The sequence below is a fragment of the Schistocerca cancellata genome, chromosome 8 (genome assembly GCF_023864275.1).
Source record: "Schistocerca cancellata isolate TAMUIC-IGC-003103 chromosome 8, iqSchCanc2.1, whole genome shotgun sequence".
Lineage (NCBI taxonomy): Eukaryota > Metazoa > Arthropoda > Insecta > Orthoptera > Acrididae > Schistocerca > Schistocerca cancellata.
This window is the reverse complement of record NC_064633.1, coordinates 79,297,147-79,316,053: the sequence shown is the minus strand read 5'-3', so window position 1 is coordinate 79,316,053 and position 18,907 is coordinate 79,297,147. Positions and strand designations below refer to the sequence as shown.

Sequence of the window (18,907 nt, the reverse complement as noted above, 5' to 3'; positions counted from 1 at the left end):
AGGCTGTGTGCTGGCACTGGGTTTCACCTTCTCCCATCTTTCATCATCGTAATCATCTGCACCACCATCATCATCATGGAGCATGTCGCAAATAAACAAACAAATTTCTCAGTAAATTTGCTCCTTAATGGTTTTTGTTGCTGACAATAAAAATCAGTTTCAGCTGACTGCAGTCTATACAGCCACAATACAGGACACAAAAGCTATTTTATTTCAAACCAATTATTAGAATGTGGTGGCCTATAACAACAACATACAGTATTCTTGATTAGTAGGCCCTAATGCTTGGATATTCCAAAGTGAAATTGATACAATTGTTTTTTCGGTGCACTCTAAATAGAAATAACTAGTTAAGGTAAACTAGCTCATGTAAGTGCTTTTCTCATAAATGGTTCTAGGCTAAAGGGATATTAATAGTTAAAAACCTTGTGTTTCAGAGGCCTACACCAAACTCTGCCGCATGCCTGGACCAATTGTGCAGGGAATTGATGAGTGTGGACTCCGGCCAGATATCTGTGGACCTGGAAAATGCATTGACACACCTGATGGTTACCGCTGTGAATGTCATCCTGGCTACCGCAAGGGCGTGTCAGAAGTGTGTGAAGGCTAGTTATCCATTCTTTACGTGCTGGTGGTTGGCTAGAGTACTACATTCAGAGTTTGTTCCATGACATGATTTCATATTTAAATGATAAACTTAACTTTTTTTTAGTTGACCAAAGTACATATAATTAATAAAATATAACTTGAATGTCTTAGCTAAATTTATTATATTGATTAAAAATTGCTCACCTTCTGACATTGGTTTTCACACTAATAACATGTTAAAGAAAACACTATCAATAAGTAAATGACAGCAGCAAATACTATCTGTATAAGGCCATAGTATTTGGTGCCATCTCCTTATTATCATCGCTCATCTGACTCAGGGTTAGTCAATGGCACAATGCGCTATAACTATTCTGACAAACGCCATGACTCGTGCAGCATCGAGAGGAAAATATTAAGGGACAACAAAGAATCAGAATCCAGCTGATATGTAATGAATTTCTGGGTGTCAAAATCAGGCTACAATCTAGCTGGAAGCTGATCCAAAATGTTGGCATTGATGTGGTCATTTGTTGGCTTATATATGATGTCATAGGTATATGCCAATAAGAACAATGACTGTCATTGCAGTCTTTGTACTATACTGTACAGGAGGCTAGAACACAATCCTAACATTGCCGTCAATGGCTTGTGGCCTCTCAGCATTTGGCTCAACACAGATAGGTATGAAACCTATGAACCACATAAACCACAGCGAATGCCTTTTTTCCAATCTGGCAGTAGTTGCAGTGGGAAACATTGAGTGTCTTGGAAATGAACGTAGTAGGATGTTCAGAGCCACTAACTTCCGTGTGGGACAGCACTGCACCCAGCCCCCACGCTTCCAGGCATCCATAGCAAGAAGAAGAGGGTTCCTGATGAAAATGGGATGAGGCATGGCTTCAATTGGAGGACTTTTTCGAGCATGAGAGAAGCTGTGGTATACTCTGGAGACAGCATTGAGTTGGCAGGATATTTTTGCAATAGGGGGTACAAAAAGTCCGCAGTAGCTAATTTTTCTGTAAAGGATTGCAGTTCCTTGATATTCTGGGGCCTGGGCATGTTCTCCATAGCACAGATGTGCTGCTTGGTAGAACAGATTATAAATCCTAGGTATACAATGGACTGTTGAAGAAATTTGCTCTTACATAGGTTACATTTGATGCCTGCACTGGTTAATCGAGAAAACAAAGATTGCAAGTTCCGAAGGTGCTCACTGGTGGATTCTCCCAGTCTCTATGATATCATCCAAATAACTGCAGGACAAAGGAGTGTCCTGAATTAGTTGTTCTACATAACATTGCAGTACTACCAGTGTTCTGGATACACCGAAAGGCAGAAGGTTGTGCCAATAGAGACCAAAAAAGCTGTTGCTCACTGTAAAGCTGTAAAGTTTCAGGTATAATGGTAACTGGAAAGTATGCTTCCAGCAAGTGAAACTTAGTATAAGTCACCGTTTTTCCACTTGGAAACAAGTTCCTCTGGGCACAGAACTGGAAAAGTATCTTTGATTTCCTGGACATTAATGGTCTTAAAATTGCCACATGGTCAGAAAAATCTGTCTGGTTTCAGTACTTTATGAGGGGAGAAGTCCATTGGCTGGAGGACTTGGGTAATCACATCAAGGTCCTCCAACCTGTCCAATTCTACTTTGACCATACCTCTAGGATGTGCAGGTTAAGGCGCGCCTTTGAAAAGCAAGGCATGGACCCAGGTTTTAAATGAATTTTTACTCCTACATCTGTAACTTGATCTGAGCCTGGAGTGAAATATGAGACAGTTAATTCTTCAATGCTGTGGAATGGAATATCCTTAGGTGTCAAATACAAATTTTCCAAAATGGAGGAACTATAGTGTTTGAATGCATCTAACCTAAGTATGTTCTCAACATTATTGGAAGTAACGACAAAAAATGAAAGTTCCCTAGAAAATTTTTGTAAGGTACTTCTATATCAAAAACCCTATTCATCTGTATGTCATTGTTACTATATGCGGTTACTCTCCCATTAAAAGGTTGTAGTAGAGGGGAACATAACACAACAATGGTAGTACTATTTATGATAGAAGAGAATGCACTGGTGGTGTGGAACGTCAAACCCATTCATTTGCAGGGTCAGTAACAACTTGACAGATTTACCCGTTTCCAGACAAGCTGTTTGAATAGACTGCACTGCTTCGTTTGATGAATATCGACACAATCCATGAAAGGAGGAAATGGTAGAACTAGACTCAAAATTATGCCTATGCTGACATGTAGTGGGCAACTGACACACTTAAATGCTGAACAAAAAACAGGTAGCTGATCAATGTGGGCAGCGTGAGTGAAGGTGCCAGTGGTAACATTGAGGACAAGAGGGTGAATGATACTGATTGAAGTTCCATTTGGACGGAGAACTCTGAAAAGTCTCAAAAATAGGATTGTGCTGAGGAAAAGAACATCTACATGGCATAGCATGTTTACTGGATTGGCCAGATCGCACTTTGGATTTCCTGTAACAGTAGACGCTGCTGACTGAAACTCCCACCTACTGTCAGTTTCCTATATGAATTCAAAAGCCAGAGCCATTTTAAGTGCTTTATCTATAGAAGGGTCTGAATGCTGTACAACCTGAGCACACACTTCGTTAGAGGTGAATATTGGGGGAGCAAGTCCCAAATTATGGAGTTGGCATACAATTTGTGATATGTTTCTTCTGAGCACACAAAAGCATGGTGACAACTTAAAGCCCTAAAGGTCAGTGAGCCAGTTCTTATAGGAATCTGACTGCCATTTACAGTGCCTGTAAAATTCCAATGCAGTGGAAGTCACTCAGGATTGAGACCTGCAGTGATGTGACAATATTTTACTAAGTTCAGCAAAAGTCAGCCTATCAGGATTTGTCACGGGAGAAAACTTATGGACCAACACACTATGCAAGTACCACGAAAGGCAATATTATTATTTTCAAACTGAACCTGTTATCTTGAAAGCAGTGAAATGATGACTGAGGCTCCATAAGACAAAGCTGTTAAATGCTGTTGTAGTAAGGCCAATTGTTGCTGCTGTTGTTCCGGTAATTGTTGTTACTGTTCCTGCTGTTGTAGAAGCCACTGCTTCATAAATTCTGAGGCCATATTGCTTGATATATCAATGCACTGTGTGTTCGAAAATATTTGTTGCCACGATTGAAGTCTGCTATTATGAGCACAATTTATTGACGGAAATACACTGACACAGTAGATGCGCACAGTTAATATAAACTCATGTGAGTTCAGAGTTACATAAATAGAAGGGAGCCAGCCAAAAGTAGAGTCCACCGATAGTCCAGAGTCAAAGTGTATGTAGGCAGCTGATAGCAGCCAGCAAAGTGAAAGTTCAATGTAAGAAAGCACATCAAAGAATGAATGCTCCAAGCTGTACGTCAGCCAGTGGCCTTTGGATACTGACAGGTGAGGTGACGTGCTCTCCAATGGCATGATGTCTTCCCACAGCGCCACTTGCGATGACTTGCAGATCACAGCATCATCATTGGTCAATCTCTTAACAGTTGTGATACCTCCATATCATTATCGGAACCAGTCTAACACATTTTCTCTGTCATATTTTGTCCATTTGTCTCTCACCACTGTTTGATTGCTCAAATAAGTTCTTCACACAGGGCATAACCATTTATTTCTAAATTTGAACTTTTATTACTACTTCATTTTTCCCAGTTTCCTCACCAGCTCTGTATTTTTCCTGAATCTGAATTTCATCTGAATTTTACTCCTTGCTATACCTACTATTTACTAATATTGTTTCCTAACTATTTTTTACAATTTTTGTTCTTAATTTTCCCGAAAGTAAATTTTTATTCTAGAAGATAGCAGTTTATCAAGTACTTCATTGTACTTCTCTAACTTGATCTACAGTTTATGTTAGTAGGGCCTTGTCTTAAACATGGCAAGAGACTGTATGCATTAGGACCAATAGAAACCCTCATACTAGGAATCTGAATCTGGACATTGTGTACTGAAAGTTTCATGTTTGGTAAAGAAAAAAATGTTGGGAAGCTATTCACAAGCATTACACAGATAAGTTAGTGAGAAGTCAGAATGGAGGTAAATGTATTAGGTCTATCCATCACTGTTTTATCTCACATTCCAGACTCTATGAATGAAATATTCTTCTAAACATTAATTGCAAGACAGCTGATTACTCACTTTAACAATGAAGTGCTGAGTGATAGAAAGGCATACAAAAAGCTCAGGGTACTGTTTACTGAGCTGTCAAACTGTCATTTCAATTCAGAGCATAAGAGCTTTGAAAGAAATATCTACTCCTGACACGTCAGTATCCTGTGTGTACTATGGTGGTAGACTGTGATCAGTGTAATATTACTTTTGCCACCAAGCTCACCTATTCAGTACTATTCTTAATAGTTAATGTGGATGTTTGAATCTAAGACATAAAGTTTCTAGACTTACCAAGAATTTTTCATATGTCCGTAATAGTCTCATTTTTATACATCCTAATTTATCTTTGGCCATTAGAATCAAGATAATATATTCTGTGAATTTTAACTAAAAGGCAAAATGGTCATGATGATCAACAGTCTCTTATGTATGATTAGGAGAAACACAAAACAATTTTAAACAAGATGAACATTTGAAATTTAGATTATTTTTCTTTATTGATAACGGACATACAAGAAAGGGTAACAGCTATGGAAGTGTGTTGATAATTATACATAAATCATCATTAGAGTCTGTCTAATTTCATCCAAAACATACCAATGTTGCTAGTTGTATTGTAATTTTATTGTCCTTGTTGTCTACAAAACCAGCTTATGCATAAAACATTAAGCAAGTCATTTTATTAAAAGTTTTGCATCACCCCCGTTCCCAGAACTCCTGAAGACAGACATTGACTGTGGATATTGTACCACAGACACAGTCCCTTTGACTGTTCAGAGATGTCACTAAACCCACCCAAAGTAGTAAACAACCATGCATGAGCAGCACTCGTTAGACGAAGGGGGTCTGACAGCCGATCAGTTCCAGTCACTCCACCAGGAAGGAGGTACACAGCTCGTGTTGTCTACAATTCAACCCTGCCTGGATGGTCAATACTGCAGTTCAATCATGTCCGCATTTTTACTTTGTACCAGGAAGGGCTCTCTACAAGGGAAGTGGCCAGGCGTCTCGGAATGAACCAAAGCGATGTTGTTTGGACATGGAAGAGGTACAGAGAGACAGGAACTGTCGATGACACGTCTCGCTCAGGCCGCCCAAAGGCTACTGCTGCAGTGGACGATGGCCGCCTATGGATTGTGGCTCGGATCCTGACAGCAATGGCACCATGTTGAATAACGCTTGTCGTGCAGCCATAGGATGTTGCGTTTCGACTCAAACAGTGCGCAGTAGGCTGCATCGAGTGCAACTTCACTACCGACGTACATGGTGAGGTCCATCTTTGCAACCACGACACCATGCAGCGTGATACCGATGGGTCCAACAACATGCTAAATGGAATGCTCAGGACTGCGATCACGTTCTCTTCTCCGATGAGTGTCGCATATGCCTTCGACCAGACAATTGTCGGAAACACATTTGGAGGCAACCCACTCAGGCTGAATGCCTGAGACACACTGTCTAATGAGTGCAGCAACGTGGAGGTACCCTGCCGTTTCGGGGTGGCATTATGTGGGGCTGACGTATGCCGCTGGTGGTCATGGAAGGAGCCGCAATGGCTGTACGATATGTGAATGCCATCCTCCACCCCATAGTGCAACGTATCGGCAGCATATTGGCGAGGCATTCGTCTTCATGGATGACAATTCGTGCCCCCATTGTGCACATCTTGTGATTGACTTCCTTCAGGATAACGACATCACTCAACTAGAGTGGCCGACATGTTCTCCCTACATGAACCCTATCGAACATGCCGGTGATAGATTAAAAAGGATTGTTCATGGCCGACGTGACCCACCAACCGCTCTGAGGGATCTACACTAAATCGCCTTGAAGGAATGAGACAATCTGGACCCATAGTGCCTTGATGATCTTATGGATAGTAGTATGCCATAACGAATACAGGTATGCAACAATGCAATACTGGGTATTAGAGGTACCGGTGTGTGCAGCAATCTGGACCACCACCTCTGAAGGTCTCACTGTATTGTGGTACAACATGCAATGTGTGGTTTTCATGAACAATAAAAAGGGCAGAAATGATGTTTATATTGATCTCTATTCCAATTTTCTGTACAGGTTCCAGAACTCTCGGAACCGAGGTGATGCAAAACTTTTTTTGATGTGTGTATATAAACGAAAATAATCAATTATTGACAATGTAATGTAAATGGATAGATTAAAAATATCTACTCACCAAACAGTGACAGTAGAACACACATACAAAAAGGTTTAACTTTTACATGCTTTCGGAGCTAGTGGCCCCTTCTTCTGGCAAAAGAGTTGAAGGGGAAGGAAGAGTGGTGAAGGAAAAGGACTGGAGAAGTTTAGGAAAAGGAGTACAGTCCAGATAAGTCACCCAGAACGCCAGGTCAGGGAAGACTTACGGGTCAGGATGAAGAGGAAAGACTGATTGTTGGGGACTGCACCGGACGAGATTTGCAAACCTGAGAGCTTAACGGTAGAAGATAGGGTAGTGTGCAAGACAGAGATTACTGCTAAAACATTGTGCATGAGTTGATGAGAGTGAAAAGCTAAGTGCATTGTATGTAATAGAGGTGGCAAGGGGAACGGCAAAAAATAGACAGGTCAGGAAATGACAGCGTTAGAAAAATAAAAGGGAGTGAAGAAAGGAGTAGTTACTGTGAAGAAATGCTGAGACAGAAGCAATTAATGTAAATTACGGACAGGTGGGTAGTGAGAATGGAGGACAGGTTGTAGTGCTAGTTCCCACCTTTGGAGTTCTCAGAAACTAGTTTCTGGGAGAGATGTGTATGGTGAAATAGACACCGAGGTTGTGACTGTCATGTTGTAGAGCATGCTCTGCAGCAGGATATTGTGTGTTGCTGGTATATACCCTCTGCCTATACCCAATCATCCTGACTGATATGTGGGTGGTAGTCATCCGGATGTAAAAGGCCAAACAGTGTTTATGTAGCAGCTGGTATATGATGTGTCGTTTCACAGGTGGCTCTCCTTTGATAGTATGTTTTCCAGTTACAGGGCTGTAACAGCTGGTGGTAATAGGAGGGTGCATAGGGCAAATCCTGCAGTGGGAGCGATCAGAGGGGTACAAGCCATAGGGAAGGGAGATGGGTGCAGAAGGAGCATAGGGTCTGACAAGGACATTGCGGAGATTGGGAGGGCGACAAAAAACTATACTAGGTGTGGTGGTCAAAATCTCAGACAGAATGGATCTCATTAAAGGGCATCATTTTAGGAACTCATGGCCTTTTCGCAATAGTTAATTATTGCATTCAAGACCAGGGTAATACTGAGTGACAAGTGGTGTTCTCCGAGGCTGTGTTTTGGAAGGATCAGCAGTACCAGGATTGAATGTGGTGGCCCTGTAAATGAGCTTTTGAACTTGGCTGTTGGGGTAATTATGTCCAGTGAAGGCTGAAGTGGGACTGGTGGTGTATTGCTGTAGAGAGTATGTTTGTAGAGAGGTGTTTTTTGGAAGGATCAGCAGAACCAGGATTGGGTGTTATGACCCTGGAAATGAGCTTTTGAACTAGGCTGTTGGGGTAATTACGTCCAATGAAGGCTGAGGTGAGAATGGTGGTGTATTTCTGTAGAGAGTCTGCATCCGAACAAATACACCATCTGGATTCTTCTCCCAGACATCAGTTTCTCATAACTCCACAGGTGGGAACTAGCACTGCAATATTTCAATGGTTTTCGCCACCCACCTTGCCTTAATTTACGTTAATTCCTTCCATCTCAGCATTTATTCACAGTACCTACTCCTTTCTTCATTCCATTGTAGTTTTCTACGTCTGTCATTTCCTGATCTGTCTATTTTTCATCATCCTCCCTCCCTCCTCTATTACATACAATGCATTTAGCTTTTCACTCTTATTAACTCATGCATGATGTTTTAGTAGTAATCTCTGTCTTGCATACTACCCTGTCTTCCACCGTTAAGCACTCAGGTTTTCAAATCTTGTTTGGTGCAGCCCCAACAATCAGTCTTTCCTGCTTATACCATCTGGTATGTCTCCCCTGACCTTGGGTTCTTTGCATCTTTTCTGAACTGTACCCCTTTTCCTAAACCTCTGCAGTCCTTTTTCTTCACCCCTCTTCCTTCCCCTTTAACTCTTCTGTCAGGAGGAGGAGTCACTGGCTCTGAAATTTTATAGGCAGAATTGCTGTAAATATCAATTTTAGGATTTTCGAAAGACTTTGAGCTGATATTTGTTTTTATTTTTTGGGAAGTTTGTTATGAAGTTTAACTCACATGTGGAAAGTACCATATTGGCAAAGGGTCATGTAGATTTGTCACTGTTTTCTCACTGCAGTAGAATGTTAGTGAACAAACACAGTAGTGGGTAATGCTCAGTTTTGCATTAAAATATTTTATACGATTATTTCAATTTATGCTGCTTTGCACTCAAAATACTAAGAATTTGGTTTGTGTACTGTTACCAATCTGTTACGACATCTCAGTTCTGTTAGCTGTGCTCCAGTGGTTGGTGGTAATAGCCTAGCTCTACATATGAGGGCTGCATTTGGAAGTGTACTGCATCAGGCTGTGCCAACTGGTTACGACGACTCAGCTCTATTTGCCCCCGTGGCTGCTAGTAACAGCCTAGCAATACATGCTAGGGCTGTATTTTGATGTGTATGGCATCAGACACATAGTAAAAATGCTGGCAGCATCTAAAGTTTAATGTTCCTGTCATTGCAGCAAATCATTATTGGTCGTGATTTGGTTTATGGAGTGGTGCAGTAACTGTTGTAATTATAGGAAAATGAGGGTCTGCTTTTCAGTAAAGAACATTTAAATTTGATTCAAGGAATGCCTATCTATTTAGTGCTGTACATCCTCCCACAGCACTGTTAACATTACTTATGAAATATTTCAAAACACTCCAACAGCGTTAAATGATAAGTAACACTGTTTAAATATGGTATTACCACTTTATAATCTCATGAACAACACTTTATCAACAATGACTATCAATCCTAAACATTCTAAGCAGTGAACCCACTTCAGTTAACTACAGCTCTTGCTAATAATTCTTGCAATCCATGACATTGCACACACACAGCTTCATGCAGTTACTTCATAAAAACTTCTTAACATATCTTGAGCAGTGAACATGCTTCAACTCATTACAGCTCTATACCTATATCTACACCTACATCTACATCTATACTCTGCAAACCACCTTGAGGTGCACGGCAGAGTGTGCGTCCCATTGTACTAGTTAGGATTTCTTCCCATTCTATTCACATATGGAATGCAAGGAGAATGATTGTTTGACTGCCTCTGTGTGTGTGCAATAATTATTCTAATCTAATCATCATGAATCCTATGTGAGTGATACATAGTGGGTCGTAATATATTCCTAGAGTCATCATTTAAAGTCAGTTCGTAAACTTAGTTAATAGATTTTCTCGGGGTAGTTTACTTCTATCTTCAAGAGTCTTCCAGTTCAGTTCCTTCAGTATCTCTGTGACACTCTGCCATGGATCAAACAAACGTGTGACCATTCATACTGCCCTTCTCTGTATACCTTCAATATGCCCTGTTAGTCCTATTTGGTATGGGTCCCACACACTTGAGTGATATTCTAGAACTGGTTGCACAACTGATCACTGTCAGATGGAGGAGTGAACTGAGTCAGGCAGGGTTCAACAATGGTCTTGGGTTGAGTCTGATACATGCCTGACTCAGTTCACTCCACTATCCAACCGTGATCCACCCCCTCTGCCCTCAAATCATTCCCTGTTAACTTTCCAGAATTTCTTAACTTGACCCTTGCCTCACCATCATTCCCAGATCCCTCACCATGCAAACTACCCTTACATCCACAGAAAGATCTGCAACCCACCACCTAGAAACTAATCCCGATCTTATAATCCTACCTGCTGACAAAAGCTCCAGCACTGTTGTTTTGAACTGCAAGGATTACCTGGCAGAAGGATTCCACCAGCTGTCAGGTTCATCCACCTAAACCCCTGCCACACCCATTTCAGAAGTCCAGCAGGATCTCCAATCTCTCGTCAAATCCTTTGGCCCATCACAGAACCTCTCCCCAGATTCCATCCTTCTACATGCTTTTTGAAGTCTATAAACCCAACCACCCATGACGCCCTATTGTGGCCGGCTACTTTCCCCCTCTGAGAGAATCTCTGCTATCGTAGACTAGCACCTCTCCGCAGTTGCAGTTCCTTCACCACACGGTGCCCTGCTCATCACTATTGATACCATCTCCCTTCACACTAACATATTTATGCCCACGGCCTTACCACTATTGAACACTACCATCCTACTCAATGGATTGCAAACCATCCATCTCCTTCCTACTCGTCATGGCCAATTATATCCTCACCCACAATTACGACTCCTTTTAAGGCATTACCTACGAACAAATATGGAGTACAGCTATGGGCACTGACATAGTACCATCCTATGCCAACCTATTCATGTGCCATCTAGAGGAATCCTTCCTTAACACCCAGAATCCCAAACCCCTCACCTGGTTCAGATTCGTTAATGACTTCATTGTGTCCTGGATTGAGGGTGAGGACACCCTGTCCACAATCCTCCAGAACCTCAAAACCTTCTCCTCCATTCACTTCACCTGGTCTTCTCAACCCATTAAGCTGCCTTCCTCGATGTTGACCTCCACTTCAAAGATGGCTATATCAGTACCTCTGTCCATATCAAACATACCACCAGCAATATCTGCCCTTTGACAGCTGGCACCCGTTCCATACCAAGAAGTCCCTTGCATACAGCCTAGCCACCCATGGCTGTCGCATCTGTAGTGACAAACAGTCCCTCTTGAAATATGCTGTTGGTCTCACTGAGGCCTTCACAGATTGTCATGCCCCGGAATGAGAAATGTCCTATCCACTATCTTCCACACTCCTCCCACAGTGGTATTCTGCCACCCACTGAACCTACACAATATCCTCATCCAACCCTACACACTCCTACACCCAACCCCATGCATCATGACTCATAGCCCTGTAATAGACTTAGATGCAACACCTGTCCCATACAACCTCCCACCACCATCCCTTTCTCAGACATCACCTATCCGTCAAAGGCAAGGCTACCTGTGAAACCAGTCACGTGATTTACAAGCTAAGCTGCTGCCACTGTGCTGCATTCTATGTGGGCATGACAACCAACAAGCTGTCTGTCCTCTGTCATCATGAATGGCCACCGACAAACTGTGGCCAAGAAATAACTGGGCCACTCTGTTGCTGAACATGTCGCTCAACACGATGTCCTTCATTTCAGTGACTGCTTTACAGCCTGTGCCATCTGAATCTTACCAACACCAGCTTTTCTGAATTGTGCACGTGGAAATTCTCCTTGCAATAATATATCCTATGTTCCCGTAACCCTCCTGGTTTCAACCTTCATTAGTCAGTGTCCTTACCCACGAGCCACTTCCCTGTTGCCATTCCAGCACTACACAGCCATCTATTTCACCAATGCACTGAGTCTTTTTACTTCTCTCCTTTTCCACTAACCTAACCCTCCCCCATCCCTCTCCCTCACTCTCCGTCTAACATCCCAGCTGCACCTATCTGCTCCACTCTCTATCTCATCCCTGTACGCTCCCAGCAGCACTTTACTGTCCCCCACCCCTATCCCACTCTCCCCCCCCCCCCCTCCCACCCCAGCCTCCTCCTTACCCCCACCCAGTTGCCTCTCCCATAATGCCCTGCTGCTCACAGCCTGCTTCCAGCTGCCAGAAACTGTTGTCATTTGTGTGTGAGTTGCATTTGTGTGAGTGTGTACATGTGTATATGTTCTTTTGGCAAAGGCCTTATTGGTCAAAAGCTAACTTTCTGACAGTCTTTTTGTTGCGCCTTTGTGCAACTCACCATCTTCGCTATATGGTGAGTAGCAACTATCCTTTTCATTATATTGTTACATTCCACCCCAGATTTTCGATTGTTTAAAAAACTATAATTCATTCACAAAGTAGGTAACTGAGAAAACTTTCCTTGATATGACTTTTGAGTACTGTTCATCAATCTGGTATTCTCAGCAGGTGAGATTAATAGAGGAGGTAGCAGAGATTCGGAGAACAGTAGCCTTTTTCATGAAAAGTTTTATTACCATGCATGAAAGCATCAAGGTCATATTATTAAACTCTGGTGGCCAGCCCTTTGAGAGAAACATTGTGCCTCGCAGGGATAAGTAACACATTACTTCATCCCATATACATCAACAAATGACTATGAGTGCAAAATGAGATAAATATGAGTTCATAGAAAGGCTTATTAGCACTCATTACTCCTACACACCATTTTCAAATGGAACAAAAGGGAGGAAATGAGAGTAGCTTGTGAAATTAAGTCCCTCCTCTTCCTCCTGCCATGCACATTGTAAGGTGGTCTCAGGTGTACAGATGTGAATGTGTGCCACATACTATTTTCTTTTTCTTCTTAATATGAGAAGGAGCCTTTGATTGTAATAGTCACGGTATTGATTTTGTTCCACTCTTCACAAGTGAGGAATGTTGGCCTCGTACTTTCGTGAATCATTAAATTTGTAACTTTCATTCCTTGTTAGTCAGAGGAACTTAGTTTTATGTTACCAGGCTAGACATACTTTGTTTTCAGTCACAATAAATATAAGTTACAGCTGTGTAAAATAACAGTGATTAAGAAAAGTGTAATTTTCTTCATCTTTTCTTCAACAGATATCGATGAGTGCGCTGAAGGCTACTGTCAGGGAGGCCGCTGCATCAACTCTCCTGGAAGCTTTACTTGTGAATGTCTTCCTGGATTTGATGTGTCATCAGATGGAAAATTCTGTATAGGTATTGGAAACATATCATAGACATATTACAACAAGTGCAGAGCTATAATTGCTTGTAACCTTACAAATATTCATTTGTAATCAAGACTAGCTTCATGATGGTCGAATAAAATACAAATCACAATTTTTGTGTAGTGTAACATACAATTTTAAAAGGTCATATCCTTTAACCAGTAAAAGTGCTTTTTGTTGTCAAGGCAAAGCTGTGATTTTGAAATAGTGCTGATTAACATCTTTCCAGTGATTTGCTTTTTTTTACCATGCTGATGTTTAAAATGAGTAGGGCAGATTATATCAGGTAAATTTATTTCCACAGTGAGTGAGAAGTGGCCAGAAGTCAAAGTAAATGTGAAGAAACCTTACACGCACACACACACACACACACACACACACACACACACACACCTGTACAGCTACATTGTCCCAGCCAACCAGATTGCGGAGCACTGAGGCTCGACCAGTCAGGAGTGGCATTGGGTGGAATGGGAGGTGGGCATTGGGAGAGTGGTTTGGAGAAGGGTGGCTGATGCTTAGGGGAGAGAGAGGTAGCAGGTGCATGGTACGGGATGTGACACTGGCAAGTTCACTCTGCCCACATGCAGAGGGAGTCATGCACATTTGCAGAATGGTGTAGAGGAATGGATCAGGAGGGGATGATTGAACAGAGGGAGACTGGAAAAGATGGCATGGGTGCAGGATGACCAAGTCAGGGTTGTGGGGTAGGATGGAGGTGGATGTAGGGCAGAGGGCTACTGGAGACTCAGGTCGGGGGGATTACTGCAGAAAAGGACATGTTGCAAGAACAACTCCCTTCTACAAAGTACAAAAAAGCTGGTATTGAGGAGAAGGATCTACATGACACGAGTTGCAAAGTAGCTATTGAAATCCTGCATGTTGTGCTCAGCATTGTGTTTTTCAATGGGTGTTTTCTGTGCTCTCAGCCATGGTTTTGTGGTGCTCATTCATTTGGATAGACAATGGTTGGTGGTCATGCTCACATAAAATAAATTACAGCAGATCTTGTATATGGCATAATTTCTTTCACAAGTTGCCCTGCCTCTGATAGGATAAGCAAGGCCTATGATAGGACTGAGTAGGATGCGTCAGGTAGGTGTATTGGACAAGGTATTGACAATGTGACAAGGGGTTAGGAATAGGTGTATTAAGGATGGTCTGGGATCGGTTGGGCTGCCAGATTACAGTTTTGAAAGAGTGAGAAGGAATGTGAGTACGATGTTCCTCATTTCCAGGCATGATGATAAGTAAATTAAGCTCTACCAAAGGATATGGTTCTGTTGTTCCAGTGCAGGAGGATATTGGGTGATGAGGGGGATGCTCCTTTGCAGCTGGTTCCTGGGCATGATCGGAGCTTTTTAGGGGTGTGTGAGGATATGATACAGGAATCAAAAGTTATTCTTGTGATAATGCTCTGTGGGGATGCAAATGTGCTAGCCCACATGTTTTTCTTTTGGGAGGGAGGGAGACAGGTTATCAGCTGCTGTTGTAGTTGTTTCTCATTCACCGCTTGAAAATTGTGTCCAGTGCATTAGATCAATTTGTCTCGATGTGATTCTGCTTATATTTCATCGCTGCCCCTCTCTTACTGTGGTAGTCTGATTCTGCTTATATTTCTATCACTGCCCCTCTCTTACTGTGGTAGTCTGAATAATATGGCTACTGTGTTGAAATAAAAACAATAATAACTTCCTAACTTTTCTATTGGAATGGGAAATGAAATAAAGATATTTTTAAATGATGACATCATGTGTTATATTTATTCATATTCTCAAGATTTACTGCATTTTTTCTAACATTGTCTGGTATTTAGTGGCCTTTGTTTATTCATTTCAGATCACAATGAATGTGAAGAAACAGGTATGTGTGCACATGGGAAGTGCACAAATATGGATGGTTCCTTTCGATGTGACTGCTATCCGGGGTATGTCTTGTCACCTTCTGGACATTCATGTATTGGTAAGTGAGCTTTGCAAATATGTGTAATTATTTGCTGTTGTATTTAATTCTTTGCTTGTTGTCAGATATGTGTTTTCAACAACAGTTTTGAATAATTGCGTATTTGCCATACTTTCAGAGAGCTGTTTTTAAATCCAGTCTTCTAAGTTTTCAGCTGGTCCTTGACTACAAGATATCTCCACTTACGAGTGGATTTGGTGTTCTTCTATTAATTCCAAATTACTGGTGTAATTATGCAGAAACAGTGTTGTAATTTGATTTTATGCTATGTAAAAATTGAAATCTTATCATTGTTTTGAATGTACACATAATTGAGAATACTGAATGATTAGTTAAAAATTTTTACGAATTGTAGATTTATAAAACATCCACACCCACACCCACACCCAAACACACATCCCCCCCCCACCCCCCCTCCACACCCACACATACACACACACATAAAATAGAGGGAAACATTCCACATGGGAAAAATATATATTAAAAATAAAGATACTGTAACTTACCAAACAAGAAAGCAATGGTATGTTGATAGACACGATAAAAAACACACACACAAATTTCAAGCTTTCGCAACCCAAGGTTGCTTCATCAGATGAAGCGAGAAAGCAATGGTATGTGGTTAGACATGATAAAAAACACACAAACACACACACAAATTTCAAGCTTTCGCAACCCAAGGTTGCTTCATCAGATGAAGCACCCTTGGGTTGCGAAGCTTGAAATTTGTGTGTGTGTTTGTGTGTTTTTTATCGTGTCTATCAACATACCATCGCTTTCTCGTTTGGTAAGTTACAGCATCGTTGTTTTACCAAAATTACTAATGCTGTGTAGGTCGACAACGCACAATTTTTAGACTACAGAAACTTGGCGCCACACACTCCGATTGGTCATGGGATTGCCTTGTAGTACTATGGTTGTCGGTTCACACATGCAAACGTCCCTTGCCCCGTCACTGCCCGAATGTGATATGCACACATGTCGAATAGATCTTGCTATTTGTCTCCACTCACGTCAGAGGCATTCACATGAAAGAACACACACACTTCACCTGTGATTTAGTCATACAGTAGGCATGGTAGTACAGTATTCGTTTGAAGAACAACAAGATATGGGTTTTGTTTATGGACTAGCTGATGGTAATGCGCATGAAGCTCAATGGTTGTATGAGGAATGGTACCCGGCAAAATGCTACCCATACCTGCAAACGTTTACAGCAATTCACCGGTGATTTGGTGAAACAGGCTCATTAGCGGGATATCATGTTTATGCTGGAAGACCTCGAGCATGGCGGGATGCTGCATTTGAAGAGAATGTTCTTGAGCGCTTTGAGGAAGCACCTATGACAAGTATTCAAGTAGTTGGACATGACATGGGCATCACTCATCAGTTAGTCTGGGAGATTTTGAGGGATGTCTGCCAGCATCCATTTAGTTTCCACCCTGTTCAAGACCTAAATCCTGTGGCTGACTATGAACACAGGCTAGAGTTTTGCTGGTGGTTTCTGTGACGTGTCACTTGAGACATATGTCTGCTTGTGTCTATATATGTGCGAATGGATATATGTGTGTGTGTGTGTGTGTGTGTGTGTGTGTGTGTGAGCGACTGTATACCTGTCCCTTTCTCCCCCTAAGGTAAGTCTTTCCACTCCTGGGATTGGAATGACTCCTTACCCTCTCCCTTAAAACCCACATCCTTTCGTCTTTCCCTCTCCTTCCCTCTTGACTGATGAGGCAACTGTGGGTTGTGAAAGCTTGATATTTGTGCATGTGTTTGTGTATTTTTTGTTGTGTCTATCTACCAGCGCTTTCCCGTTTGGTAAGTCACAGCATTTTTTAATATATTTTTCCCATGTGGAATGTTTCTTTCTATTATATTCACATCATCAATTTGAACCCAACAATTATGTTTGTACGTCACTGTTGCATTTCGAAATCTTTTCTGTCATCTTACTTTCTCTTTTTGTTTGTGCAAGTAGTTTCACTTTGTATTCACCTTCTCTTTTTTCCGTAGTCTACCATACAATTATTCCTGCCTATATATACTCAATAATACGTAATTTACTTCCAAACCATAACCAAAAGAATTTTAACGCTTTCAACACTACCGCTGCTATAAAATCCACCATTCCCAGTTTACAAACGTTTCTTGTGTAACCTCGTGAATATTATTTCACAGATTCAGTTCCTTTCACCTGTTAAACAACCATTTCAGCTAGTTCTAACAACTTTTGTTTTATTTCCATTCCCGTTTTTCCCACATAACCGATCATTTTTTAGCAGCTTCCCACAGGTTTTAACGTTATTATTTCTTCATCAGACAATTGTTAGCCTCATTCGATCATTTTTAGCAGCTTCCCACAGGTTTTAACATTATTATTTCTTCGTCAGACAATTGTTAACTTCATTTTCATAATCTGCCACCACATAACCAGTCCTTTTAATACATTTACACACACTTTTTTCGAAATTTTCCCATATTTCTCCACCCTTTAACGTGTTTTGGAAGCAACTCAACTACCTAACCTTTGTACACATCGTTGTTTACCAACGTAAGTTCACCACAGGATCAACATGGCTCAGCTTAAACCAACACTTTTTCGACTTTTTTCACACCAGAACTCCAGTTGCTTTCTACTTCACTTTTATTTTCACTTTAAAGCAATGTATGTCTGCTTGTGTCTGTATATCTGCGGATGGATATATATATATATGTGTGTGTGTGTGTGTGTGTGTGTGTGTGTGTGCGCGCGCGCAAGTGTATACCTGTCCCTTTTCCCCCCTAAGGTAAGTCTTTCTGCTCCCGGGATTGGAATGACTCCTTACCCTCTCCCTTAAAACCCACAACCTTTCGTTTTTCCCTCTCCTTCCCTCTTTCCTGATGAAGCAACCATGGGTTGCGAAAGCTTGATATTTGTGTGTGTGTTTGTGTATTTTTGTTGTGTCTATCTACCAGCGCTTTCCCGTTTGGTAAGTCACAGCATTTTTTAATATATTTTTCCCATGTGGAATTTTTCTTTCTATTATATTGTGTGTGTGTGTGTGTGTGTGTATGTGTGTGTGTGTGTGAGAGAGAGAGAGAGAGAGAGAGAGAGAGAGAGAGAGTAGTAGAGCTATAAAACATTCAGATACACATATATGAAGCTACAGTAATTTTTATAATATACTACAATTACACAGTTAAATAATTCAGACAGTAGGACATTAATTCATTCCATAGTGAACAGTTAGTTTTATATGCACATTACTGCTATATATATTTCTAGGATTGTTGCTTACCTTATTATTCATATTAATCGAAGTTATATGGACATTTATGGGAAAGCCACTGCGTAAGTCACTTTTTAAAGACATCTCTTGTCAGTATCTTAAGATCTTTTGGTGACAAATTATAAAA

General features: G+C 41.3%; 1 protein-coding gene across 1 annotated transcript in view; it reads left to right on the top strand.

The window, feature by feature from the left end:
• The first annotated feature begins 546 nt into the window (after positions 1–546).
• Positions 547–18,907, top strand: part of LOC126094444 (fibrillin-2-like) — a 354,361-nt gene continuing 336,000 nt past the window's right edge. Inside the window, exons 1-3 of the mRNA XM_049908817.1 lie at positions 547–595; positions 13,419–13,538; positions 15,389–15,511. Coding sequence (XP_049764774.1) covers positions 562–595; positions 13,419–13,538; positions 15,389–15,511 — 277 coding nt within the window. The 5' untranslated portion in view covers positions 547–561. The remainder of the gene's footprint in view (positions 596–13,418; positions 13,539–15,388; positions 15,512–18,907) is intronic.